The following is a 26,544-nucleotide window of genomic DNA, read 5'->3' as shown; positions in this document are numbered from 1 at the left end:
TCTCCTAATTTCCGCTGTAAAGGAAATTTGCCAATTTCTTATCAGGAGGGGCTGTCGCAACCCCGTGTGCTCAGCAAATGAGGGAAAAGGAGGTGAATCTCATCTTCATAGGTCCTCCAGAATTGAGTCCAAGTAAAAGACCAAGAGACAGATTTCCCTTCCTGGGCAATATTTCTGCGGATTGTTGCCCAAATAGCACAGCAAAGGGATCAGCAGTTGACTGATTTGTTGAAAAGGTAGCTATATATCTTTAATTCTTTTAATAATTAGCAATCCAAAATTCTCAAAACTGCAAGGTTTCATTGATGGTAAGACGGTGACGTTGAGATCAGGAGATGTGCAATAAGCCTACTAAGCATGGATATAGGAGGCTGAGTCCCAAGTCCCATTTTGTTTTCTCTTGACATACTTATATGTATCCTCACCCCAAATGCAAAGGACAAGGAGGCAACCGTGGAATAAATGTAGCTACTGAAATTAAATCAGGTCCATCATGGTGGAAAAGGCAGATTTTACTTTGTTATCTCTTTTGCCACCTTTCCAACTCATTTTGTGGATTAAGCCAAAGGATGTATAAGATATCCTGCCCTTCAAAAGGTCTCTAATTTATCCTCATTTGCAGATTTCCCTCAAGAGGGTTAATATTTCAGGGCAAATTGAGTGACCCTGAGAAGGATGATCTTGAGTTCCACTCCTTGTGAAATTTCTTCCATATAACCCATGGGAAAATGACAGGGTAGCCAAAGTGGATGGATTGAGGCTGTTTTATTTCATCTCCTTTATTATCGGGATTCATTACAGTAGAAGCTCTTTTAACTGACCTCAGTTTAAATGATTTGCTAGATTAACCAGCGCTCTGTACTCCTGTAAAAGAGTGATCGACCCAGTGCCCTTGGCTTGCCGAATGCACACAGCCGGTAGGCTTCTTCGAGCAAGCCCTCATAGCTCTTCTTCTGCTTACGTGGTTCAATTGCCAAGAATCTGTTGTTTGTATCCAAACCTCTTGATGCTTGTCCTTCTAAGTGATGTAATCAAACATTATAGAAACTGTTGGATTATGATGGCAAAGAGAGTCATATTTCGCTTTTTGAGAATCAGAGTAACACATGTACATAGTCTTAAAAGTCAAATAAGACTTTAAAAATATTATAAGACCTAAAAAACCCGCTCCCCCAGCAGTTCCTGACTTGTCTGACTACTCCATAGAGGCAACCACTTTTATTTCTTTTGGCCTATATCCCGAATTTTCTAAGTAACACATTTATATTGCTATTTGTTTGATGGTTAAAATCAACAGTCTGGGCGGTAATCTATTAACTTTATTCTATGGAAGATAAGATCAAATGCTTTCACACCACCTCAAATATTTACACTTAGCCTTCCCCCCTTCTAATATGAGATAGTCACCAATTTATATATAGTGAAATCAATATTAAATATGTACACTATTGTAACTGTGTAAATACTATTTCTTACTGAATCATGTAGTTATGTAAGGATATTTCCTCTCTTATACAGCCTTTTGTTGAATCTGATATAAAAAATAACCTTGTTTTTGTATTTTTGTTTTTGTATTTAGTTTTCTGTAGATCTATCTATCAATATAGTTCAACCCCAAACTCTGAGTGAAATTTAAATCTCACAATATGGTAAAAAAATCAGACATTCTCTCAGTTTTTTTGGGGGGGGGTTCCTGAAAATGTCCAAATGAGTACCTCCGTCTTTCTGCTGTAAACTAGTCTGGTTGTATTCTACATCTGGTGCACAGCTGTTGTCCTTGGACTTGCCTTCACTTTCATCCCAATAATTCTTCCTGCTTCTCTCTCCTGTCCTTGGATTGCTGTATTTTTTATCTTTCTAGGTACATTCCGTTGTTTTGGTGGGAAATAAATTCAGTATATTTTTGAGAAAGGGTACAGAGGAATATATTTTTTAGAATTTACTAGAATGTCTGTATTCTCCTGTCATATACTTGATTGAGAGTTTGACTTGATAGTTATTTTAGATTGCAAAAAAATTTTTTTTTTACTTGGGATTCTGAAGGCAATGTTCTCTTATCTTCCAGCTTTCCCTTACTGTTGAGAAGCCCTCAAATCCATTCTGATTCTCCTTTTATATGTGACTCTCTTTTGGTTCTTTCTAAAAGCATTTAGGGTATTCTTTTTTCTTTCTCATTTGAAATTTTCCATTGTGGTGTGCCTTATATTGAGGTTTTTTTTTCCCCCTCCCATTCATTCTGCATTATACTTAGTGGGCCCTTTCAACCTGGAAGCTCATGACTAAGTTGCGGCATGTTTTCTTGTGTTATTTCTCTGAAGATGAATTATTTCTGTTTTCTGCCTCTAGATTGAGATGATTACGTGGGTAGTTCTCTCCTTTATTATGTTAATGTGATAAATTACATGAATTGATTCTCAAATATTGAGTCAACCTTGCATTCTTAAGATAAACCCAACTTGGTCATGGTGTATTATTCTTTTCTTTCCTTTTATTTCATTGTGTGGTTTTCTTTTCTTCTGATAGCTTTACTGAAGGATGATTGGCATACAGTAAATGGCACATATTAAAGTGTTCAATTTGATAAGTTTTGACGTAGGTATACATTCATGAAACAGTCACCACAGTCAAGATATTGAGCATATCCATTACTACTCCCTTGCACCCCCCAGTCTCTAGGCAATCCATTTCTGTCACTATAGATTAGTTTGTGTTTTCTAGAATTTTGTATAAATGGAATCATGCAGCATGTACTCTCTCTCTCTCTCTCTCTCTCTCTTTTTGGTCTGGCTTTTAAAAACTTAGTATAATTATTTAGATATTCATCCATTTTGTTGTTTCTATCAACAGTTCATTCCTTTTATTGCAAAGAGGTGTTCCATTTTAGAGATATACTGTAATTTGCTTATTCATTCGTCTGTTGATGGGCATTTGGGTTGTTTCCAGTTTTTGAATATTGTAAATAAAGCTATTATGAATATTCTTGCCTAAGTCTCTTTGTGGACATACGTCTCCATTTCTCTTGGGTAAAAAATCTACAAGTGGAATGTTGGGGTGATATGGTAAGTGTATGTTTCACTTTTTAAGAAACTGCCAAATTATTTTCCAGTGTGAGAGCTCCAATTACTCCACATCCTAACACTTGTTATGGACAGCCTCTTAAATTTTAGACATTTGAGTAGGTATCTTATTTTGGTTAAATTTGCATTTCCTTAGTAACATGGTATTGAACATCTTTTCATGTACTTATTAATAATCTGTGTGTCCTCTTCAGTGTGTTCAAATCCTTTGCCCACTTTCTTAATGGGTTGTATGTGTTCTTATTAAGCTTTTATGGTTCCTTATATTAAAAGATAAAATGAGGCATACTAAATTTTTAAGAGTTTATGTGAGTAAAATCAAATAGGATGGCACCAAGCTCAAAGTGGTGAGGAGTTACTTCAGCAGGAACTAGAGGGACAGACTTTTATATAGAAAAGGTGAAAGCAAAGGAAGGATACCAAAGGATATTTGGTTGACTATAGCCTAAAGGATTGTAATTATTTGGGAAAGCCCAGTTGGCTGTTTGTGATTGGTTGTTCTTTGGTTTGAATTCTTAACCTTGAGGCATTAGAGGCTTTGGTTTTGGTTTGCTTGGTAGGCTACTAAGACACTGAAACCACCTCAGTCCAATGGCCTCCTTGTTTAATTAATCTAACATATACATTCTAGACATGGTCCTTTGTCTGATACTTGGTTTATGCACATCTTTTTGTCTATGGATTCTCCGGATTGCCTTTTAACTTTCCTAACATATTTTGAAGGTCAAATGTTTTTTAAATGTGATGAAGCACAGTTTACTGATTTTTTTTTTCTTTTTATAGTTTGTGCTTCTTAGGCGGTATTTAGGTAGTCACTGAGAGTTTTTTTCTTAAGTCTTCTAGAAGTTTTATAGTTTTAGCTGTTCTGTGGCTTATGATTCCTTTCAAGTTAGTTTCTGTATATGGTATGAGGTAAGGATCAAAGTTCGTGTGTGTGTGTGTGTGTGTGTGTGTGTGTTTGTGTATGACTATCCACTTGTTCTGGTACTACTAATTGGAGGTATTATTCTTTCCCTATTATATTGTCTTGGCACCTTTGTCGAAAATCATTTGACCATATATGTGTGGATCTATTTCTGAATTCTTTATTCTGCTTCATTGATGTGTGTCTATCTTAGGCCAATACCATGGTGTATTAATTACTGTAGCTTTTTAATAAGTCTCAACATAAAGCAGTACAGTTGCTGACCCTTGAACAACATGGGTTTGAACTGCATGAGACCTCTTACATGTAGATTTTTTTTGGGAAATATAGTACTGTAAATATATTTTCTCTTCCTTATGGTTTTCTTCATAACATTATCTTCTCTCAAACTTATTTTATTGTGAAAATACAATATATAATACATTTAAAATCCCACATATGTATTAATCAACTGTCTATATTATCAGTAAGGCTTCCATCAACAGTGGGCTACCAGTAGTTAAGTTTTGGGGAGTCAAAATTATATGTGGATTTTTGACAGTGCAGGGCATCTGCACCCCTAACCCCTGCATTGTTCAAGGGTAAACTGTATAAGTCTTTCAACTTTGTTCTTTTTTTTGAAATTATTTGGCTATTTTAGGTCCTTTTCATTTCCATATAAATTTTGGAGTCAGCTAATTAATTTCTATAAGTTGCTGGAAATTCAACTGTGACTGTATTATATTAAATCCATAGATCAATTTATATATGTAGATCAATTTATTATGTTAATGTGAATTACACTAATTGATTTTCAAATCTTAAACCAACCTTTCATTCTTAAGATAAACCCCACTTAGTCATGATATAATATCCATTTTATATAATGTGGGTTTTTTATGTTTATTATTATTATTTTTTAATTTATTCAGAGGCAGAAAGAGAGAGAGAGAGAGAGAGAGGTAGGCAGAGAGGCAGAGACACAGGCAGAGGGAGAAGCAGGCACCATGCAGAGAGCCTGACGTGGGACTCGATCCAGGGTCTCCAGGATCACGCCCTAGGCTGCAGGCAGCGCTAAACCCCTGTGCCACCGGGGCTGCCCCTTTATTAAAGATTTTTGCATCTATGTTCACAAGGAATCTTTTTCTGTAATTTTCTTTATTTTCTTTTTTTAAAAGATTTTATTTATTTATTCATGAGAGACAGAGAGAGAGAGAGACAGAGACACAGGCAGAGGGAGAAGCAGGTTCCACGCAGGGAGCCAGATGTGGGACTTGATCCTGGTTCTCCAGGATCAGGCCCTGGGCTAAAGGTGGCACTAAACCGCTGAGCCACCTGGGCTGCCCAATTTTCTTTTCTTTAATGTCATAACATGAAATGGGAATTTTGCTTTCTCTAGTTTCCGGAAGAGTTTGTCTTAGATTGGTATTATTTCTTCCTTACACGTTTAGTAGACTACACCAGCGAAACCATCTGGACCAGTTTTCTCTATGGAAGGTTTTTGATGATGCATTCAATTTCTTTAATAAATATAGGAGTGTTCAGATTTTCTATTTCTTCCTGAGTTGATTTTGGTAAATGGTGTTTGGTAAATAGTGTTTGGTAAATAGTGTTTTTCAAGGAATTTTTTCATTGAATCTAAGTAATCGAAGTATTGACCACAAAGTTGTTTATGATATGTGCTTATTATTTTAATGTCAATAAGATCTGTAGGATGTTCTCCTTTTTATTTCTGATCTGCTAATTTGTGTTTTCTTTCTCCTTCTCTCCCTCTCCTTCCCCTCCTCTCTTTTCAGTCTGGTTATGGGTTTATCACTTTTTTGGGGGGGCTTATTACTTTTATTAATCTTTCCAGGAAACCACTCTTGGTTTCTTTTTTTCTCTGTTGCTTGTTCATTTTTCTGGTTTGTTGATTTATTCCCTTAACTTTATTATTTGCTTGCTTCCTTCCTTACATTTACTAGGGTTTTACTAAACCTCTTAAGGTGAGAGTTTAGGGCAGATTTTAAACTTTAAAAATAACTGTCTTAGTCCACCCAGGCTGCTATAACAAAATACCACAGACAGGGTGGCTTATAAACAACAGAAATTTATTTCTCACAGTTAAGGAGTCTGGACCTCCAAGATCAGGGTGCCAGCATGATTAGGTTCTGGTAAAGGCCCTCATCTGGCTTGCAGCCTGCCAATTTCCAGCTGTGTCCTCACCAGGTACAAGGGTTCTCAGGATCTCTGTGGAGCCTCTTTTCTAAGGTACCAGTCCCATTCCTGAGGGCTCCACTGTCATGAACTAAGCAAATGCTTGAGGTCCCACCTTTTAATACCATCACATTGGGCATTAAGATTCCAACAATTGAATTTTGGGAAGACACAAAAATTCAGACCAGCAGTGACATAAGCATCTTAAAATAAAAAAATGTTTCCTTTAAACTTTGCTTTACCTGAATTTCGCAATTTTGATATGGTGTGTTTTTACTTCTGCTGTGTTTCAGACTTCTGTTTGAAATATTTTCTAATTTCTCTTGTGATTTCTTCTTTGACCTATGGGTTGTTTAGGTGTATGTTGCTTAACTTCAAAATATTTGAGGATTTTATAGTTATCATTTCATATTGATTTCTTATTAATCTGTCAGAGAACACAATATATACCAATTCAATATTTTAAAATATATTAGGATTGATATGCAGCCCCACTTATGTAGTATCCTATTAGGAATGCACTATGTTCCATTGAAAAGAATGTATATTCTGTAATTATTGTAATTATTTGTACTGTTCTGCAAAGGTCAACTAGATTAAGTTGGTTTATAATATTGTCGAATTTTTCTAGATCTTAGCTGATTTTTTTGGTCTGTTTATCCATTACAATTTATTTTTGTGTTTTAAGTTTTATTATTGAAGTATAGTTGATGTGTACAATGTTAAATTAGTTCTCTTTTTAGGTGCACAGCATAGTGAGTTGACAATTCTATACATTACACAATCCTTACCATGATGAGTGTAGTTACCATCTGATGTCATTAATGTTATTACAATATTATGGACTATATTCCCTTTGCTGTACTTTTAATTTTCATGACTGACTGATTGATTAATTTTAAGTAAGCTCTACACCCAACATGGATCTTGAACTCACAACCCCGAGATCAAGAGTCATGTGCTCTACCAACTGAGCCAGCCAGGCTCCCCATGATTTATTTATTTTATAACTGGAAGTCTGTACTTCTTAACCTTCTTCAGCTTTTTTGCCCATGCCCTCCTACCTGCCAGCCTTCCCTCTGGCAGCCACCAGTTTGTTCTCTGTATTTATGAGTGTTTCTATTTTTGTTTCGACTTTTAGATTACTAAACATATAAGTGAAACCATGGTATTTGCCTTTTTCTGTGTGACTTATTTCACTTAGCATAATTCCCTCTGGGTCCATGTATGTTGTCACAAATGACAAGATCTCATTCTTTTTTGTGGTTGAGTAATATTTCATCACACACACACATGCACACACACACATCTTCATCCGTTCATCTATCAATAGACACTTGGACTGCTTCCATACCTTGACTATTGTAAATAATGCGGCAATAAACATAGTGCATTTATCATGTTGAATTAGTGTTTTTATTTTCTTTGGGTAAATACCCCAAGTAGCATAATTACTAGTGGTAGTTACTAGATGGCATCATGTTTCTATCAATCCTTTTACTTTTCACCTGTCTGTATCTTTACATTTAAAGTGTATCTTTCATAGATTGCATATCTATGCTTTTTGGTTTATTGAGTTTAGTTAATTTGCATAGCATTTAGTTCATTAACATTTAGAGTAACTGTATTTTTTGAAATTTTATTTATTTATTCATTCATGAGAGACATAGGGAGAGAGAGAGAGAGGCAGAGACACAGGCAGAGAGAGAAGCAGGCTCCATGCAGGGAGCCCAACGTGGGACTCGAATCCGGGTCTCCAGGATCATGCCCTGAGCTGAAGGTGGTGCTAAACCGCTGAGCCACCCGGCTGCCTTAAAGTAACTTTAATAGTTTGTGTTTAGGGGTATGATCTTGCATTTCTATTTGTCTTATCTGGGTCTTTTATTGTTGTTGATTTTCCTCTGTTCCACCTTCCCTGCCTTATTTTGGGTTAATCAAACTTTTTGGTAATCCATTTTCTTTCTTCCATTGGATTTTAGCTATACCTCTGTGTGTGTGTGGTTTTTTTGTTTGTTTTATTTTTGGCATTTTACTTACTATTCTAAGGATTACATTCTGCATTATTAAGTTATCATAGTCAATTTAGGGTTAATATTATGCTACTTCACATAAAATGTAACACACTCTCAACAGTATAAATGTATCCCTGTCATCCTTTGTGTTATTGTTGTCATACATTTTACTTCAATCCACATTATGTACCCCACAAGTTATTATTTTTGTTTTAGACAGTTAAGAACTTAAATGGAAGTAAAAACCACAATTTAAAAATATTCACCATTCCTGGTGTTATTTATTTTTTCCTGTAGATCTGATTTTTAATCATTTCCTTTCAGGCCAAAAAACTTTCTGTAGTATTTCTTGTAGTGTTAGTTCACAGGTGACAGATTCTCAGCTTTCATTTATTTCATGTTTTCCCTTGTTTCAATGATCACAGCCTTGTACTATCTGTGCCCAGTGCCTCAAAACAATCAGCTCTTAGATTTTTGTCCAGATTTATAGTTGTATGTGGCAGGGTAAGTCCAGTACTAGCTACTCTTTTGTAGCTGAAAGAGACTGTCTCTTCTGTTTTTGCCTTTGGAATTCCTTTTATTCAAGTGTTGGACTTAAACCCGTATTTTGCTTTTTCTCCCCTCTATTGACTTACTTTGTTTTGCTATTTAGGTGATTTTCTCAGCCTTATCTTCAGTTCTTCTATTGAAAATAGGTTTTGCTATCGTAATTTAGATTTCTTTTTTTGTTTTTTAAAATATTTTATTTATTTAAGAGAGAGGAAGAGAGAGCGAGTGAATAGCAGGAGGAGTGGCAGGCAAAGGGAGAGGGAGAAGCAGGCTCCTCACTGAGCAGAGAGCCCAATATGGGGCTGGATCCCAGGACCCTGGGATCATGATCTGACCCTAACTGAAGGCAGATGCTTAACTGATTGAGCTATTCAGGAGCCCCCATAATTTTAATTTGTAAGAACTCTTTCTTGTTTTAAAAAATTGTTTAAAAATATTAATTCTACTAAACAAGCTATTTTTTTTAAAGATTTTATTTATTCATGAGAGACACAGAGAGAGAGGCAGAGATATAGGCAGAGGGAGGAGCAGGCTACATGCAGGAAGCCCGATGTGGGACTTGATCCCGGGACCCCAGGATCATGCCCTGAATGTGAAGGCAGATGCTTAAGCACTTGAGCCAGCCAGGTGCCCCAATAAGCCTGTTTAAGGAAGTAATATTTTCTTGGTGTTCCTGTGAGGGCAGCAGTGATAGGAAGGAGTTTCTTCTGCCCTCTGTATTGCTTTTGATTTACCTTTCCTTTGTATTTGTTTTAGTCCCTGTTTTCTTTTTTTTTTTTTTTAATTTTTTATTTATTTATGATAGTCACAGAGAGAGAGAGGCAGAGACACAGGCAGAGGGAGAAGCAGGCTCCATGCACCGGAAGCCCGAAGTGGGATTCGATCCCGGGTCTCCAGGATCGCGCCCTGGGCCAAGGGCAGGCGCCAAACCGCTGCGCCACCCAGGGATCGTAGTCCCTGTTTTCATGTTGGGGATTATCTGCAAATATTTGACAATCCTTGGGCATATTTAAAAGTGAGACTAGACTCCCAGAGCTTTTCCTGTGAGGGCAGGGCTTGTCTCTTGCTAGTCCCCACTGTAGCAATCAGTAAGGACCTGGTCATTTGTTTGGAGACTCAAAATATTAGCATGTATCTATAGGTCTTTTTTCTTGGGCGTGTAACAGAAATGTACTGACCACTAAGTGAATTCCTCCAGTGTTTTGCTTGAGGAGCATAAGCCTGACTGCCAGCATCCTTGGAGCCTAATCAGGGCAGGAGGCTGAGGGTCTCTGGTGAGTATGTAGATTTACACTTAATCCCTCTGTTTTGGGTAAGATCCTTTTCCCCAGCTTACAGGTGGCCTGGTGTCTCTTGAGTCCAGGTCTTCCTTAGCTCAAGAGTGAAATCACTTCTTTTGATGGTGAGAGGGCAGTAGTTGCCTCTCTACGTGGGACAGGAGAAGAAACCTGGGGTTTCACTGCTCTTATGAAGAATCCTGGCAGATCCTTCCTTTAACAGCCCCACTTCCCCGTGCCCCTCGAAGTCTCCAATTCCAGAGCCTTTCATCATTTTTGGAGTGAAAGCACATACTTTGGGAAGCTTCCTCTCATTGGGCTTAAACCCTCTAGGCTACTAGCTAAACATCTGCTTTCTAGCATCTTGTTTGCTGTTGTCTTTCCTTGGGTTCATTTTGTACCTGTGCAATATTCCCTTTTGGCCCTTTTGCACTCACTTTAGTAGGGTGTCAGGAGGAAGAGGAGATAAATGTGTGTGCTCAATCTCCTATGTATCTTCCTTCTGCTATTAAAAAAAAAAAAAAAAAGGAAATGGGAGACCATTAAAAAAAAATGTGTCCTAGGGTGCCTGGGTGCTGTAGTCAGTTACGTTTCTAAATCTTGATTTCGGCTCAGGTCATGATCTCAGGGTTGTGAGATTGAGCCCAGGGTTGGGCTACACACTCAGCATGGAGTCTGCTTGAGTTTCTCCCTTTGCCCCTCCTGCTCATGCTCTCTTTGTCTCTTTCCTCAAATAAATAAATTAATTAAAAATAAAATTGTGTTCTAGTGTGGATGAAAGAAGAAAGACAATGTGGAACCGCTACTCAAAGACTTATCATGGAGAATAAGGTGTTGGCCTTACTTTAGGAGCTTGGGGGAAAAATAAGTATATGCTTACATTTTTAGGTCAAAATAATATGCTCAAGCTATATAGTAGTATCATTATTTACAATTCTCCACATTTATTGGGTTTTTCAACTAATCAATATTTTGTTCCTGACTGATATAAAAGATGGTCTCTTTCGTCCCTATGACTGTAATTAATAGCAGGTGGTGGTTGTCTTGGACAAGAAGAAAGACAGTTCAGGACAGTGCATTCTGCCCTTCTGTTTTCCAGGTAACGGAGCAGCTAAGTTGTATTTGGTGGTGGACTGACTATATGAGGTGATAGTGTTACCATTCCTCCTTGTTCATTAATTCTTTCAAGAAACGTCTGTTGTCTACATGCTGTTTGCTGTGCTCTGGGGATTCAGAGGCATTGACTTAACCCCACACAGATGTTTCCTGGTTGTTCACAAGCATGAAAGGATGTAGCTGTCCTTTCCTTGGGCTGGGTGCATGTTGATTTTTTTTCACGGAAGGTGAAAATAGATCTTCGTTCTCTAATTCTGGTCGAAAGGCAACCACCTATGTGGAACAATTGTGATAAGGGCAGGGAAATATAATGCAGTAGAGACTGCCTTTATTGTGAATAGAATCATCTGGATTGCTCTGCCAAGAGACACTGGCTAATAGTCACTATTGAACACAAGGACTCAGTGTCATTGGAGTCCTCGCTCAGACTACTGTGCGGCAAGATTTAGCAGCATTCTAGGCTCCAGGGAAGGTTCCCTGCATTAACTGTCAGGCTTTAAGCTACCACATTATGGCTTTAAGGGCACACCCTTTACTGAGAGCAGGAGGAAGAAACAGCTTGCTGAGAAGGATGGCCAGACCTTTCCTGGCTTGAGGTCTTCTTTTCTCCGTTCTGGAAAGAAGTCACTTGGAAGAGTGATTTTTCTTGGAAGAGCCATAGTTCAACTTCTACAGTATGGAAACAACTTGAGTTTTAGTCTATGCAGAAACTCAGCCCCAGATGACCTGGCCTGAGGGTTGTTTGTGGCTTTGGCCTTCCCATTGTTACACCAGAGGCTAAAGGAACTAGCGATTTCTAGGTCTCTGTCCTATGTTAAGAATAAAAGTGTAATATACTCCTCCATGTGCATGTGTGTGTGGAACTCACGTGATCCTACCCGTATACATAAGTGCCATCATTTCTCAAAACTCTTTTTTTTTTGTCCTGTTAGTCCTCACCCTGCTTTACCCTCTGCACAAGATATTGTCCTTGTAACGAAGGGCAGGTAGGGATTCTGTAAATTTGCAAGGAAAGAGGGCTCTTTGAGAAGTGACAGAAACTATTAGAGTGGAACAGAATCTGCTAGGACTGGGGAAAAATGGGGGACAAGCCCTAGAGAGGGTGGGGAAGGATGGGAGCATGAGAGCCAAAAGGGAGGAGGAAGGCCAGGGAGGGGGCCGATGTTGTGGAAGCAGAGGCAGGGAATCATTCACACATGGGAGAGCGGAGGAGCCAGGGCTTTCTGCAGATACTTTTGTGTTTGCTTCTCCTTTCATTTTACTTTTTAATGGCAGACTTCTGAGGTCTGAGAAAATGTGGCGTAGGTGCACTTCCCACAATACTAGGAACTCAGAGTAACTTGTCATTTTTTTTTTAAAGATTTTATTTATTCATGAGAAACACAGAGAGGCAGAGACACAGGCAGAGGGAGAAGCAGGCTCCATGCAGGGAGCCCGATGTGGAAATCGATTCTGGGTTTCCAGGATCACACCCTGGGCTGCAGGTGGCACTAAACCGCTGAGCCACCCTGGCTGCCCACTTGTCATTTATTATCGTTGATTTTCAGGTCTCTTTTTACCCAAGCCTGACAAATGAGACCTGTCAGCTTTGTGCCAGAAATGGGGAGATGAAAGAAAGCTCCCTCCAAGAGGCATCCATGCCACCACTCAGGTTCACTAACATCTAAACTAGAACCTCCGTCTCCACCTTCAGCCTGGAACTCAGACGGAAGGCCTCGTGAAGGGAGATGGCTTAGCTCAACGATGCACTATTAACAGCCAGTGAAAATTGGCCATATCTCAGAAAACGTAAACCTTCCATTTTTAGAATAGACTTACTGTAAAAAAAAAAAAATTCTGCTTATAGACTTAACACTTGCTTATAAAAAAGAATCCAAACAGAAAACAACTCTGTTTCCCAGGGTGAGCCTAATTTCCAGCACAGGCCTTTCTGGCCCTGAGAAGGTTTGCCCTAGGAGTGTGGTTGTGAACAAACTGTGGTTTCAAGAGCTTCGCTCTGTAGAGCGGGATGTGCGGAAGCCAGGCTGCTACCACAGGTGGTAGACTTGGCAGAGAGAGGAGCATATGGGTTCGCCAGCAGAAATAGATGTCGCCATCTGGCACACAAGCCCCTCAAATGATCCCCTTACCTCCCTGCCCTACCCCTTATCCAGGGTGAGCGCAGATGGCATTTGAGATACATTTGATTAATTTTTTAATGACATAGTCCTGGTTTTAAGCAAACGTAGATAGAAGGTGATGTGTTTCGTCAGGGGAGTTTGCCAAGGTGGGGCTCAAGGAATAGGGGAGAAGTTTCTGAGGACAGATTATCTCTGACATGATTGCTTGGGATGAAACTGGGTGTTTTCTATTGGAGCAGGGGAAGTGTAATCTCCGGGAAGGAGGCAGATCAGCATGCCAGCTATCGAGGAGCACGTAAAACTTGATTCCTGGATGAGAGGTGTCTCTGCAGCAAGATTTCCTGGAGGCACTCTTTGCCAGCCCCCAGAGGACTTTCTAAGTAGACTTCTGGACATAGGCAAAGGGTTAGGTGGTTTAGTGGTTTATATTGTGCCGGATTTGAACATAAATGCCAGACTGTGGCCGTTAGGGATGTGATTAGTAAAGCCAGATATGCTGTGACTATCTTGGTGGATTTCAACATCTAGACTCTTAGTGGTTGTGAACTTTCAGAATTTTACTTGGCATTGTGGAATTTTGGAGGAACAGGGCACATGTTTCTATGTTTTTTGTTGTTTGGTGTGTGCTTCTATTCGTGTGGTCAGGTGGTTCTGTGGCACGTCCCGTGTGGATTCACTGCATCCTTAGCAGCTGTGACACCCTGCCTAGATTCCAGTCACAGGATGGCATTGCATCAAGTTCTAAAAGCTTAACTTTCTGAACCAGAACAGCGTACCCCTTAAAATGCCTCAGACAACTAACTCTGGAAACAACCCCCAGAGGAAGTTGTTTCAATCTGGGGGAGCCCGGATTGAAACTCCTTATATAAATAAGAGTGCCTTTGCTGCAGGAAATGGTTGTGGCATCACTCACCTTGACAAGGCTCCTTGTTCATGCAGGTACAATCTACCTGTGGGTTAAAGAGCAGTGCTCCTCCCTTTGAGTCAGACATCCCTCATTGTCCTTTTCGACGGTGCTGGACTCAGGGATGCATGTTGCACAGAAAGGGTGTGTTTAAAATATGATGAAACTCTGGGCATCTCTTCAGATTCCCTCGTCACACAGTGGATGGCCGGAGGGGCCTCTCAGTCTGTGTCCTCTGTTCTAGAGACCAGACAGTAAACAGAACCCTAGTTCTGCTGATGATCAATCAGAATTCCACCCCCCACCCCCCCTTCAGATCCATGAGAAAGAAGAGGAAGAGTTCAATGAGAAGAGTGAACATGATTCTGGTATCAATGAGGAGCCTCTACTCACAGCAGATCAGGTATGAATATTTCTCTTGGTTCTTGGGACTTTTTGTTCTTTGGATCAAGAAAAAGTTTAAGTACATACTTGTCATGTCCATTTAAAGCAGAAGAAAAATACATGGTCTCGCCGTGGCTGTGTGGATGACTCCTAGTGTCTTTGAGCAGGGATTTCATTTCTCTCTGTGTCTCAGTTTACCCACCTGCAGTAAATAGGAACATAATTCCTGACCCTTGGGTTGGGTGGGGTTTGTGTTTGATTACAGCCAGAAAGAAGCCCAGTGTTGACTGGCTTTGCTTCTTGCTAAGCCTCTGAGTACAATCTCATTAAGAGTCAAGACGCTTAAATAAAAGATCCCAAATACCTATTCTTGCAAAAAGAGAAGTGACTGTTGTATGATGAGTATTTTCTCATATTTCATAGAACACCCAAAATATCGAGCCTTCTAGAAGGAGTCTTAATGGACAGTTGTGTCTTTGTTAAAAAAAAAAAAAAGATTAAAAAAAAAGGTAGTGTTTGACATTTGATTGAATTAGTTATATTTTGGCTTGAGTCATTTATTACTTGGGGGACAGGCACCATACACACTGTTGACAAAGTAGTTCTGAAAAAGCTCCACCAGGAGCCTTTGGTGCCAGAAAGTGCTTTTCAGCAAAAGGAACTCTTTCCTATCTGTGATAAAAATGCAGATAGATGTAAACAGGTAAGGATCAAGAGATTGGAGGGCACCAGATAGGAAGAGAATTGGGGCTAACAGTTATTCTTGTGAATTGTAAGGAAACAATTCAGTAATTCAAAGTCAGTGATAAGTACTCTGGGAGAAGAAGAAACTCAACCATAAAATTGTAAAGGGGGTTTGTCATTGGCTTGCATTTTATAAAGGCTGTCGGTAAGCAAAGACTAAATATCCCCTAAATTTACTGAATGGAGGTGAGACGGGGTGGGATTAAAAGAGAAATTCTCGAAGTGGTTACCCTCGGTCTGCTTGTCCTTGGTCCAGCTAACAGGAAGAAAAGCCTGCCTCAGGGAGAGCACAGCCCATTGGTCTGGAGCCTGAATCCATCACAGAATCGAGGACAGACAAATGTATACGTGCCCGGTCGTGACCAGACCCATCTGCGGATGCCTTTCATGCTATCTTTGCCTCTTCCATTTTCTTTATGTGTAAACAATTAATGAACGGAGCAGCTTACCCATATTCCTCTGGCAGTCCTCTGATTTAGCTCTCTCTTCTAGGGGCTGATCTGTATTAAGAGTCTAGATTACGGCTGGGTTTCTCAGCTCTTTCCTGCTCTCCAGACCCTACCTATTCTTTTGTTATTTTCTCATCCTGGTTTGCCCTGGTGGCTGGGCAGCTTTAGTTTCTATCTAGGTGACTTCTGGAGAAATTTCCTCTACATAAAAAAGTCTCCCCATTTTGAGGTGTTCTAGGAACAGCGTAAGCACTGTGAGCAATTAATGGACTGGGTTTTGTGTTAAAATTGGGTGGATAAAGTACTTTCCCACTTAGAAATGAAGTGCTCAGCAGATTGAAGTAGATGTTCCCTTCTAGGCAGCTCTGCTTTGTTTCCCGAAAGAGGAGTTTATTTTCAATAAAGCACTCATCTAAATGGTGTTCTTGGAAGAGATTGCACATGAAAGAGTACCTTACATTAACGAAAGAGTGTATGGAAGCCTTTGGTCAGATCTATTTTTATTATTGTTCAATATGTATTAAATAACAATATTGCTTTAGGAATTTTACAGGCAGCAATGTAGAAACACCCTTAACTGATCAAAATTCGAGCTGGATTGTTCCTCCAGCAGAGAACAGAGTTAGCATTCTCTTGCATACCTTCTTCAGGTGATTGAGGAGATTGAAGAAATGATGCAGAACTCCCCAGACCCTGAGGAAGAAGAGGAGGTTCTAGAAGAGGAGGATGAGGGAGAAACCTCCTCCCAGGCAGACTCGGTCCTCCTGCAGGAGATGCAGGCCTTGACCCAGACCTTCAACAACAACTGGTCCTACGAAGGTGAGGGGCCTGGCAGGTGGGTGTGCCAACGATGAACACTGCTGCCTGCAGGCCAGGCCGTGGGCACAGGCTTCCCATGTAGCTAATAGGACCTCAAATCCAGGGAGTTGGCAATGCCTTTCCAACTGGGTGTCAGGACAGAAGTTAGCAATTTTGGGGGGTGGGATCGGGGAAAGGCAATCAAGCAAAATCAAAATAGTAAAACTAACCAAAGAACAAGACTAAAGCAGATTAAGTAGAAGAAATCGGAAACCCGCTGTCCAAAATGATACTACCATAAAATCAAAGAAAAAGGTAATAATCACGAGAGCTGATATTTTTGGAACGCCCGCTACGTGCCAGACCCTGTTCAAAGAATTTCTGTGCATAATCTCATTTCATCCCCACACCAACTCCATTAGGATTGGGGTAATTGAGTATGCTGAGAGGCTAAGTGACTTGTTCGATGCCACTATTGGGGAAATATAATTAAAAACAAAATCTAGGGATCCCTGGGTGGCGCAGCGGTTTGGCGCCTGCCTTTGGCCCAGGGCGCGATCCTGGAGACCCGGGATCGAATCCCACGTCGGGCTCCCGGTGCATGGAGCCTGCTTCTCTCTCTGCCTGTGTCTCTGACTCTCTCTCTCTATCTGTGTGATTATCATAAGATAAAATAAAAAAAAATTTAAAAAATTAAAAAAATAAAAATAAAATAAAAAATAAAAACAAAATCTAGGGCAGCCTGAGTGGCTTAGCAGTTTAGCGCTACCTTCAGCCCAGAGCGTGATCCCAGGGACCCGGGATAGAGTCCCGGGTTGGGCTTCCTGCATGGAGCCTACTTCTCCCTCTGCCTGTGTCTCTGTCTCTCTCTCTCTCTGTGTCTTTCATGAATAAATAAATAAAATCTTTAAAAAAATAAAACAAAAAAACCCCAAAATCTCTTCCCCAACCAGAAAACCTCTCCACAGAAGGAGAAGAGAAAGAGAACAATTTTACTATTGAATAAGCATTAAGCCAGAACCGAGTGCCCATCACAGGCAAGTTGCTAAAGGGATTGCAAAGGCAGAAAGAAATCCTACTCTCGTCTGCAGCTAAGTGGATACAGCCCATTTCATTAAATCGGTTTAGCAATCTGGAGAAGGGTGACTAGTTAGGGGCCTGTCATCTTCCTCTATGATTACTTTTCCAACCTGTGACTCCCGGGTGCTTGAGGAAACATTCCTGAGTCTCGAGGCTGACAAGAGGCTTATTTTGCCATTAAAATGATTGGCATCCATCTGCAAAGGACAGAGAAGGGTGTTCACAAAGAACAGGCAGGTGAAGGGGAGAGAAACTCGCTGTCCTTATTTTCAGCAGGGAGAGCCAAGCCTCCTATTTTTTATTTGTATCTGCCCTGACACCACATCCAGGTGGTGAGGGGTGGAGCCCACATGTGAAGCCGGGCGGGTTCACTCCAGAATCCACACTCCTGATCTGTGTCGTGTTAGCTCTCTGACACAAGTTCATGGTAATTATGATCAAGCAAAGAAAGAGGTGGATGAGGCATGAAATGAAAAGATGTGACACGGTGACATAATGGTGCCCATGCTGCAGGAGGGGCCCGCGCTCGCCGCCAAGGGAAGGAGGGCTGGGTAGGTGTCAAGGTCCAGACCCCGGATGGAGTGGTGGTAAAAATCGAGGCCTGATCTGAGGAAATGTGTCCTGAAAATGAGACCCTGTGGCCCTAAGGGAGTAGAGGCTGGGCGAGGGCAAAAGCAGAAGGAATGTGCTCGGAATGATGGGGCAGATTTGGCTGCGGAGCTGCATTCAGACCGTTCTCAGCCACACAAAGGCCCCAAACATAGCCGCGCTCGGCGGAAGACTCCGGAAAACAGCTGAAGTGCATAGTGAAATGGCAAACGCAGAAGGAGGAGGACAGCTCCAAAGAGCAGAATAAAGGAGGAGGTCGAACCGAGTCAGCACATCCACAGGCCACAGCAGAAACAGAACAGAAAAGCAAAACGGATTCTGGGGCAGAAACAAAAGATGTTAGGGACCAATTTGAAAAGATGTTCCACCCAAACCCCCATTCCAGTCAGTTCTTTTTTTTTTTTTTTTTTTTGTAAGTAGGCTCTCTGCCCAGCCTGGGGCTTGAACTCCTAATCTTGGGACCGAGAGTTGCATGCTCTACAAACAGAGCCAACAGGACACACTCCCCCCACCCCTAATCTATTTTCAATGAAGAAATCTTAAGGGACAAAAACTTAAGATAAAGTCCTCTGTATTGCAGCATCTCAGGTTCCCTTTCCTTTTCTCTGATGGCAGACTCTGTACCAACTAGCCATGGTGCATTTTTTTTTAAAGATTTTATTTATTTATTTATGAGAGATACAGAGACATAGGCAGAGGGTGGAGCAGGCTCCCTGCAGGGAGCCCGATATGGGACTCGGTCCCAGGATCCGGGGATCACAACCTGAGCCAAAGCAGACGCTCAACCACTGAGCCATCCAGGGGTCCCTCCAGGGTGCATTTATTTATTTATTTATTTATTGCATATTTTTAAAAAAGATTTTTATTTATTTATTCATGAGAGAAAGAGAGAGAGAGAGAGGCAGAGACACAAGCAGAGACACAGGAAAAGATGTGACACAGCGAAGGCAAAATTGAGTACAAAAGCCATCAGTCTGGAGGGATAATGGTGCAGGATGAAGCAGGCTCCATGCAGGGAGCCCAACGAGGTACTTGATCCCCGTTCTCCAGGATCAGGCCCTGGGCTGAAGGTGGCGCTCAACCGCTGAGCCACCAGGGCTGCCCTGGGGTGCATTTTTTAATATGTGTAGCCAGCCGGCCACACGTTTCCTGTGTTCCCTAATATCTGCACCCGCCACCCAGGGCCACAGGGGTGCAGAGGGCCTTGGATCCCTGTGCTTGTTTTGCTGGCCGGGTGTATCTTGCTCTGTTCTTGGGACAAACACCACCTTTCTACTGCTATCAGCACACATGCCAGAAACCTCCTCTTAATGTTTTCTCCCCCTGATCCTTCACCGGCTTCGCACTAGGGATATCATAGGAACAGGGGAAAAATAGGAGGAGGACTCCGGGATCACAAAGCCACACGTCTGTCCATGCACAGTTTTGTGAACGGGGTCCACGGGCCCCCCTGGGGGCTGTTTCCTTTTCCCTCTTTGTTTCCCTGAGAGCAGTGTTCACTTTGCTGCTGGCACACGGGCCCCTTCCTTCCCGGCACGGCCCTGAATTCCCGCCCCGTAAGGAGCTGGGGTGCAGGGAGCCCTGGGCAGCGCCCGGGAGCCGCTGGGTGGGCGTGGGCCGTGGCTGGGACACAGCCGTCACCTGCGGGCCGTCTGCCCCCGCAGGCCTGAGGCACCTGTCGGGGTCGGAGCTGACCGAGCTGCTGGACCAGGTGGAGGGCGCCATCCGGGACTTCTCGGAGGAGCTGGTGCAGCAGCTGGCCCGCCGGGACGAGCTGGAGTTTGAGAAGGAGGTGAAGAACTCCTTCATCACGGTGCTCATCGAGGTTCAGAACAAGCAGAAGGAGCAGCGGGAGCTGATGAAGAAGAGGCGGAAAGAGAAAGGTCTGAGCCTGCAGAGCAGCCGGATAGAGAAGGGAAGCCAGATGCCTCTCAAGGTACATGAGCCCCCAGCGGGGACACGGGGCGCGTGGGGCCCGACACCAGCAAGACAGGGACTGAGCGGTGACTGCCAGCAGGACCCGGGCACGCACTAGGGCCCTGACGATGGAGAAGGCACCCCCGTCTCCTTTACTCCCCTCGAAGACCTCGGTCTAGCTGGGGAGACGGGACGCGGACATCGGAAAATCCTTACCTGTGGCATGTGCTCCCGAGGCAAGCCCTTGGAAAGGGGGGTGATGAGCCCTGAGACTCGGGGTCAGAATCCCCCTGCTCCCAGTCCTGACTCACCTCCTCCAGGTGTCAGTGGGGCATCTCAGGATTGAAAACTCTGACGCCTTACTGGTATGTTAACAGGGCTCCAAACCAGTGGTTCTCGGTCAGGGAGGCTCAGGGGAATCATCCAAGGATGATTTTGCAAAATACCTTGGCCTGGGCCCTGTCCAAGACCTACTGATTCAGGCCGAGGCTTGTGCATTCCGGGAAAGGCTTCCCGGATAAGGACAGTAGCTTTGCGGACGTTGTGTTCTCCTCCCTAAGATGCTTGTGGCATCATCTGCCCCGGGTGGACTGTCCTGCTTTATTCTCTGTACACCTGGAAGCTGGAATGAGGAAACCAGGGACGTGCAGGGGCCACGCGCTGCCCTGAGGGATGACGGAGTTAAGAGTCTTTGAGACTCAACTGCTGGTTCTTGCAAAGCTCAGGCTTCCGTGTTGGCCTATGTTTTAGACCAGGTGTTATCTGGGACCCAGTGGTAGCCGTGGGTCTGGGTATCTTAGGGAGGACACTGAAGTCCCCAGGGGGTGATGACGATGGGGCGGGAAGCACTTGTTTTTGAGCACCCCCCACTCTCCGCAGCGCTTCAGCGTGGAAGGCATCTCCAACATTCTGCAGAGCGGCATCCGCCAGACCTTCGGCTCCTCAGGAACGGACAAACAGGTATGAGCAGTTCCCCGGCTCCCAGAAACCCTCCGGGCCGCTTGCCACCTGGCCTCCCCCGCAGAACGGGACGTGGCGATCCCCTGGGATTATCCCAGCCCTCAGGCAGAGGGGTCTTAGCACCTTCTTGCACTCTTAGGGAAGGACACACAGTGTCTTTTAAAGGGTCAACTTTTTTCTTTTTTTAATTTTTTTTTGAGCGGCTGCCAAGCCCTCAGGTTCAAAGATGAGTGGGTCCTGGCCCTGCCCTCACCAAGGGCATAACCTGATAGAACAGGCATGTGCATAAATGGACGCGTTTGAGATCGTGGACTAAGTTACCTGATTGTGTGCGTGTGTTAGACACATTCGTAGCTGGATCCTAAGGGCTGGCATTCTGGCACCGCAACATGGGAAGTGATTTGGGGAACATCTGGCCCAATTGCCACATTTTGCAGGGGTGAGAGCTAAGACCCCAGAGGGATTAGGTCTCCTCTCAAGGCCATACCTCGAGGGGCCAAACATATAGGTCTTTGGCCTTTGGGTCTGGGGCTCTTCACCCTCAGCCCCCCAGGGTCCCCACAACCTCCAGGATCTCTCTGGTACCCTGTTCTGGGGGGGATGATCTATTTGTATAAGCACCTCATATCCAGCAGAGGGAGCAAACCCAACGTCCAAGACCGAGGGCGGGGTCGAAGTTCTCTCCCCTGTCATTTTTGACAAAAGGGAGACCCTTGGATTTCGTATCACCCGGCAAAGGATAAGGAAGTACCATCTCCCCTTGAAATGTTCCCTGCGCTCAGCCTGAAGGAGGCACAGCTCACCAGGGCTCCTAAATATCCCCAAGCTTCTAAGCATCCGAAGAGTGTATTGGATGCAAGGGAGGGCTAATAGGGTTAAGTCTTAGTTTTAGAGACGTCCCCCAGAGACGGGGAAGGGGTCCTAGGGGTCCTGAAGCAGCGGTGTGCAGAGGATCGTGGGTGTCACTGAGTGTCGCCTTCAGGGAGCATGTTTGTTAGGCAAAATCACAGTCCGCATGCGGATGGCCGACGGATCTTACCGCAGAGGGGCCGTGCTTGTGTCTGAAGGCCTGCGTGCCGTGTTTGTCTCGTAGTATCTGAACACGGTCATCCCTTACGAGAAGAAAGCCTTGCCCCCGTCGGTGGAAGATCTCCAGATGCTGACAAACAGTGAGTTCCTGTCATCCCCAGCGAGATGGGCTGCTCGTTTCCCTCCCTCCCTCCCTGCCTGCCCCGCTGCAAGAGGTACCCCTGGGGTCTGAGGCCTCAGGTTTCCCCAAGAGCAGCGTTAGCTGGGTTAGCCTGTGCATCACGTCCCCCTACAGGGGACAAAGCCAAAGTCCTCTGCACTGGCACCCAGAGCTGTCTTGTTTGCTCCCTGGTTCCCTGTAAAGGGCAGAGCCTTGCCAGGAAGGAATGAGCTGGGGAGAGGGGTCGCGCCAGGTGGGGGCAGGACTGGTGTGCAGGCCCTGGCTCCCCAGCAGGCCTCAAAGCCTCGCCTTCTCTGCCTTGTCTGTCCTCCTGGCGGCAACTTGAGGTTTGCTTTGTCCCACCTCGTGGCCCCGCGGCAGGGGGCTTGGTCTACGGGGCTGGCTGCATTTTTAAGGAGAAGCAAGGTTTCTTCTTCAGTGGCGGTGGCGGTGGCGGGGTGAGTGAGCCTGATTGGAAAGAACAGTCTTCCTTCCAGGAACTGACTGCCTCCTCTTCTCTGCTCTATTGTCAAATATTAATAAACACCCTGAGCTACGGGAGGAACCAGTGTGTGATAAAGAGCCTTTTGTAGGCAAAATCTCTTTACATACATCAAACACAACAACGCCCCAAGGGCTCGGGGCACATGGTATTAGCCATCAGTGTCAGCCTGCATCTTTTAGGAAGAGAAAAATCCTAGGCCGAGGTGGCGTGGCAGCTCAGTGAATCCCAAGAACGCCCATCTCCCTGGCAACCGAGTGCCTCACTGAGTGACATAGTAACCGGGCCACCCAGCCCAGCGTCACCCTGCCTTGGAGGCAGTGGCTTGAGCTGGGGGCCAGCGCAGGGCCACTGGATACCCCGGGGGGAGGAGGGGCAAGAGGAGTTTCTTCTGTTCAGCTGAGGATAGATACCTGCAGGTGTCCCCAAGCTCCCCCCCTCCTCTACTGCTATAAAGGTGACCAAACATTTTCATTTTTATCAATTTGAAGAACCAAAGCAGGCAGTTCTGGTAAACAGAAACCCTGCCTACATCCAGGGATACCGCGTCCTTGAGAATCTGGAATTTTAAATTCAAAGTACATTGGCTTCCTCGTCACTCATTTTCAACTCCTTTATTTGCATAAATATGCACTCAGATTTTTTTTTTTTGGTCCAAGGGAACAGCCAGAAACGAACTGACATTTATAGGTGTTTGTGTTTTCACAAGTAGTAAGCAGTTGGAAAATAATTTGGACAGATTATGGAGGTTGATACATGTAAAGTACTCTATCATGGTTTTTTTTTTTTTAAAGAAGAGCTATAAATTTATTACAGATACCCATTCAGGAATTCAGCGCGAAATCCTTTCATTTTAATTAAGAAACAGTGGGTTTATTTACATGTTTCCCAGTTTTAAAAAATTTTAATTGGAGTGTATCCATCATTTAGAATAGTTTGGAAATACAGAACAGTGAACAAAAGAAAATAAATAATTCATTGTCCCCTCCACGGTGGTTACTATTTTGGTGTTTTCAGCCATAATGTTTTATGTCTTCTCCACATACTCGGGATTATACTGGCTATAAAATTTTGTATCATGATTTTACTCCTATCAGTTAACATTTGGTTAACATTCTTTTTATGGCTCTCTCTTCTATCATGTGGGTACACCACAATCCAATATTTTATTCCTTTTAAAAGAAAGAAGGGTCTTTCCTGCATGTGAATTCAGCTGCAGGTTATAAAAGCTCTCTCTCTCTCTCTCTCTCTTTTTTCTGGGCAAATCGTCTTATGGATTTGTGAATGTCTCCTCTTGACTCCTGAACTAAGGACATAGGCCCCAGACCAGCTCTTGGGACCGGATAACTCCTATACCTTTTGGATTTGGGGAGTGAACTTAGACACATGTTGGCTGAATGCAAGGATTGCATTTTTACAGCTGTCTTCTTTTTCTTCTTCTGTTTTTTAAAGATTTTATTTATTTATTCAGGAGAGACACAGAGAGAGAGGAAGAGACACAGGCAGAGGGAGAGGCAGTTTCCCTGTGGGGAACCCAATGTGGAACTCCATCCCAGGACCCCAGGATCATGCCCTGAGCCGAAGGCAGATGCTCAACCATTGAGCCATCCAGGCGTTCCCCCCCTTTTTTATTTTATTGATTTATTTTTTTGAGAGGGGGAGAGATCACACTTGAGCAGGGCAAGGAGCAGAAGCAGACTCCCCGATGAGCAGGGCCCCTGAGATCATGACCTGAGCCGAAGGCAGACACTTAACCCACTGAACACCCCCAGGCTCCCTGCCGGGGTCTCCTTGTTGGGCATTTTGTGTTGCCCATGTTCAGTCATCAGGTATTTCCAGCCTGTTAGGTTGACTCGAATACACATCTGAAACTACGGTAGAAATAAAAAAACTACCACCTGGAGGGCCTCAGGTTCAGGCTCTTGCTTTTCTCTGGACCTGGTCACTGCCTCACGCCCCCAGGCTCCATTCATCACCCACTCCCAATCTTTGGAGTCAAGTTTCATGATCCTGATTTGAAGCGAGACAGGGTGATCAGTGGAGACCTAGGCCATGGAAACCCCTGGGGGGAACCCGGTACTGTCCAGGCTGAGGTTGCCTCCCCCCAATTATCTGTGTCGGCCCACCTGTATTGCTTTCTCTGCTTGCAGAAAAAGCAATTCGTGCTCATTGTAGAGAGCCAGACCCTGCAGAAGTATGATGTAGAAAGGAACATCCCCTGTGGTCTCACACCCAGGGGTGACCACCCTTAACAGTTTCATGGACATTCTTCCAGGCATTTCTTCATGAATATTAGCATTTATTTTTTCATTTAAAAGTTAATGCATCATGTTCTATAGTCTTCTTGCTTCACTGATAAATATGTCTTGTGCCCACAGATCCCTCTCTTCATTTTTCATAGAGCTAGGTAAGACCACCTGGGATAGACACACCGTGTTTAAAGAATCTGTGATGAAGAATCCTATATGGTGGGCTTTCTCCTCCCCTCTATTTTTTTTTTAATATTGTAAAGTTCAAAAACGTTCTTAAAGGATATCCTACAAAGCTGACTTCCACAATGTGAATTATGAACATGAGAAAGTGCTACCTCGTTTAGTAACAGAAAGAGCTATTTTCAAAACCTCTATAAAAAAAGCCTTTATGCTTCAGTAACTTCCCTCCTGTTTGCCTTATATGTGTGTAAATCGTGAAGCATCTCAATGAGAAATCTACGAGCTTCTTAAGAGTCCATAATTCTTTTGCATTTCCACAAAGTCTGGCCCTGTACTGGGCACAAAATAGAAAAAAAAAATTTGTTAAAGTAAGTTCATTTGTTTTGAATAAATTTGAATAATAATTTATTATTATTATAATAATTAGAGACATTTTTCTAATGTCTCTTTACATGAATAGAATGTCTTTAAAGAGAGTTTTGGGGCACCTGGATGGCTCAGTGGTTGAGCATCTGCCTTCAGCTCAGGGTGTGATCCTGGGATCCTGGGATCAAGTCCCACATCGGGCTCCCCATAGGGAGCCTGCCTCTCCCTCTGCCTGTGTCTCTGTGTCTCTCATGAATAAATAAATACAATTTTTAGAAAAAAGAGAGAGAGAGAGTTTTATTGGTGATTCAGTAATGTGATGACTGCCATTCTTAATATTTAGATTGCATCTGAAAGCTGATTCTTTTTTAAATTGCTTTCTTTTCATGCTTATTAAAGATATATACTAAAAAAAATAAAGATATATACTTAGGAAATCATGTGGAGGTTATAGATGAGCAAAAAAAAAAAAAAAAGTAAAAGATAAAAGAAAATAAAGTCACCAACAAGCCACTGTGACTTTTTGGATATATTTTACTCCACCAGCATGCTGACATGCTTCTTGACAGAAGCTTCTAGGCGTTTGCTCCTTACTCAGTGAATGTCTGGTTTCCTTGAATCATTTCCCACTTTGGGTTGGTGGGTTGTCTGCCTAGAAGTGAGCTTTCTACTCTGCTGGCATCTTAGCTCATCTCTCTTTCTTTCTCTCTGTCTCTCTCCTTCCTTAGTTCTCTTTGCCATGAAGGAGGATAATGAGAAGGTGCCCACTTTGCTAACGGACTACATTTTAAAAGGTGAGAGCAGCCCCTGGCCCCCCTGGTTCAGGGCTCCCTGACAACCCCTCACCCAGGCCTCCCACCAAAGGCCTGGAACCTGCCCTTCTGCAGGCTTCTCAAAGCCTCCTGCCTGCCCAGACCACGCAGGGCTGGGGGCCACCAGTAGGCACTTGTGAGGCCCTC

General features: G+C 43.2%; 1 protein-coding gene across 5 annotated transcripts in view; it reads left to right on the top strand.

Annotated features, from left to right (window-relative positions):
* The window catches only part of FEZ1 (fasciculation and elongation protein zeta 1), a 43,879-nt gene that overhangs the window by 15,094 nt on the left and 2,241 nt on the right, over nucleotides 1-26,544 (top strand). For 3 of the 5 annotated variants that reach the window (XM_055306613.1, XM_055306614.1, XM_055306615.1), the window contains exons 4-9: nucleotides 14,472-14,558; nucleotides 16,383-16,551; nucleotides 19,884-20,155; nucleotides 21,016-21,096; nucleotides 22,190-22,265; nucleotides 26,314-26,379. In XM_055306613.1, the coding sequence (XP_055162588.1) occupies nucleotides 14,472-14,558; nucleotides 16,383-16,551; nucleotides 19,884-20,155; nucleotides 21,016-21,096; nucleotides 22,190-22,265; nucleotides 26,314-26,379 (751 nt within the window). The remainder of the gene's footprint in view (nucleotides 1-14,471; nucleotides 14,559-16,382; nucleotides 16,552-19,883; nucleotides 20,156-21,015; nucleotides 21,097-22,189; nucleotides 22,266-26,313; nucleotides 26,380-26,544) is intronic. The other 2 variants (XM_055306617.1, XM_055306616.1) reach the window with 2 other exon arrangements.

The sequence above is a fragment of the Nyctereutes procyonoides genome, unplaced genomic scaffold (assembly GCF_905146905.1).
Source record: "Nyctereutes procyonoides isolate TBG_1078 unplaced genomic scaffold, NYPRO_anot_genome, whole genome shotgun sequence".
In the NCBI taxonomy this organism is placed as follows: Eukaryota; Metazoa; Chordata; class Mammalia; order Carnivora; family Canidae; genus Nyctereutes; species Nyctereutes procyonoides.
Note: the sequence above shows the minus strand (reverse complement) of the source record. Positions and strands in the feature narration are given on the sequence as shown.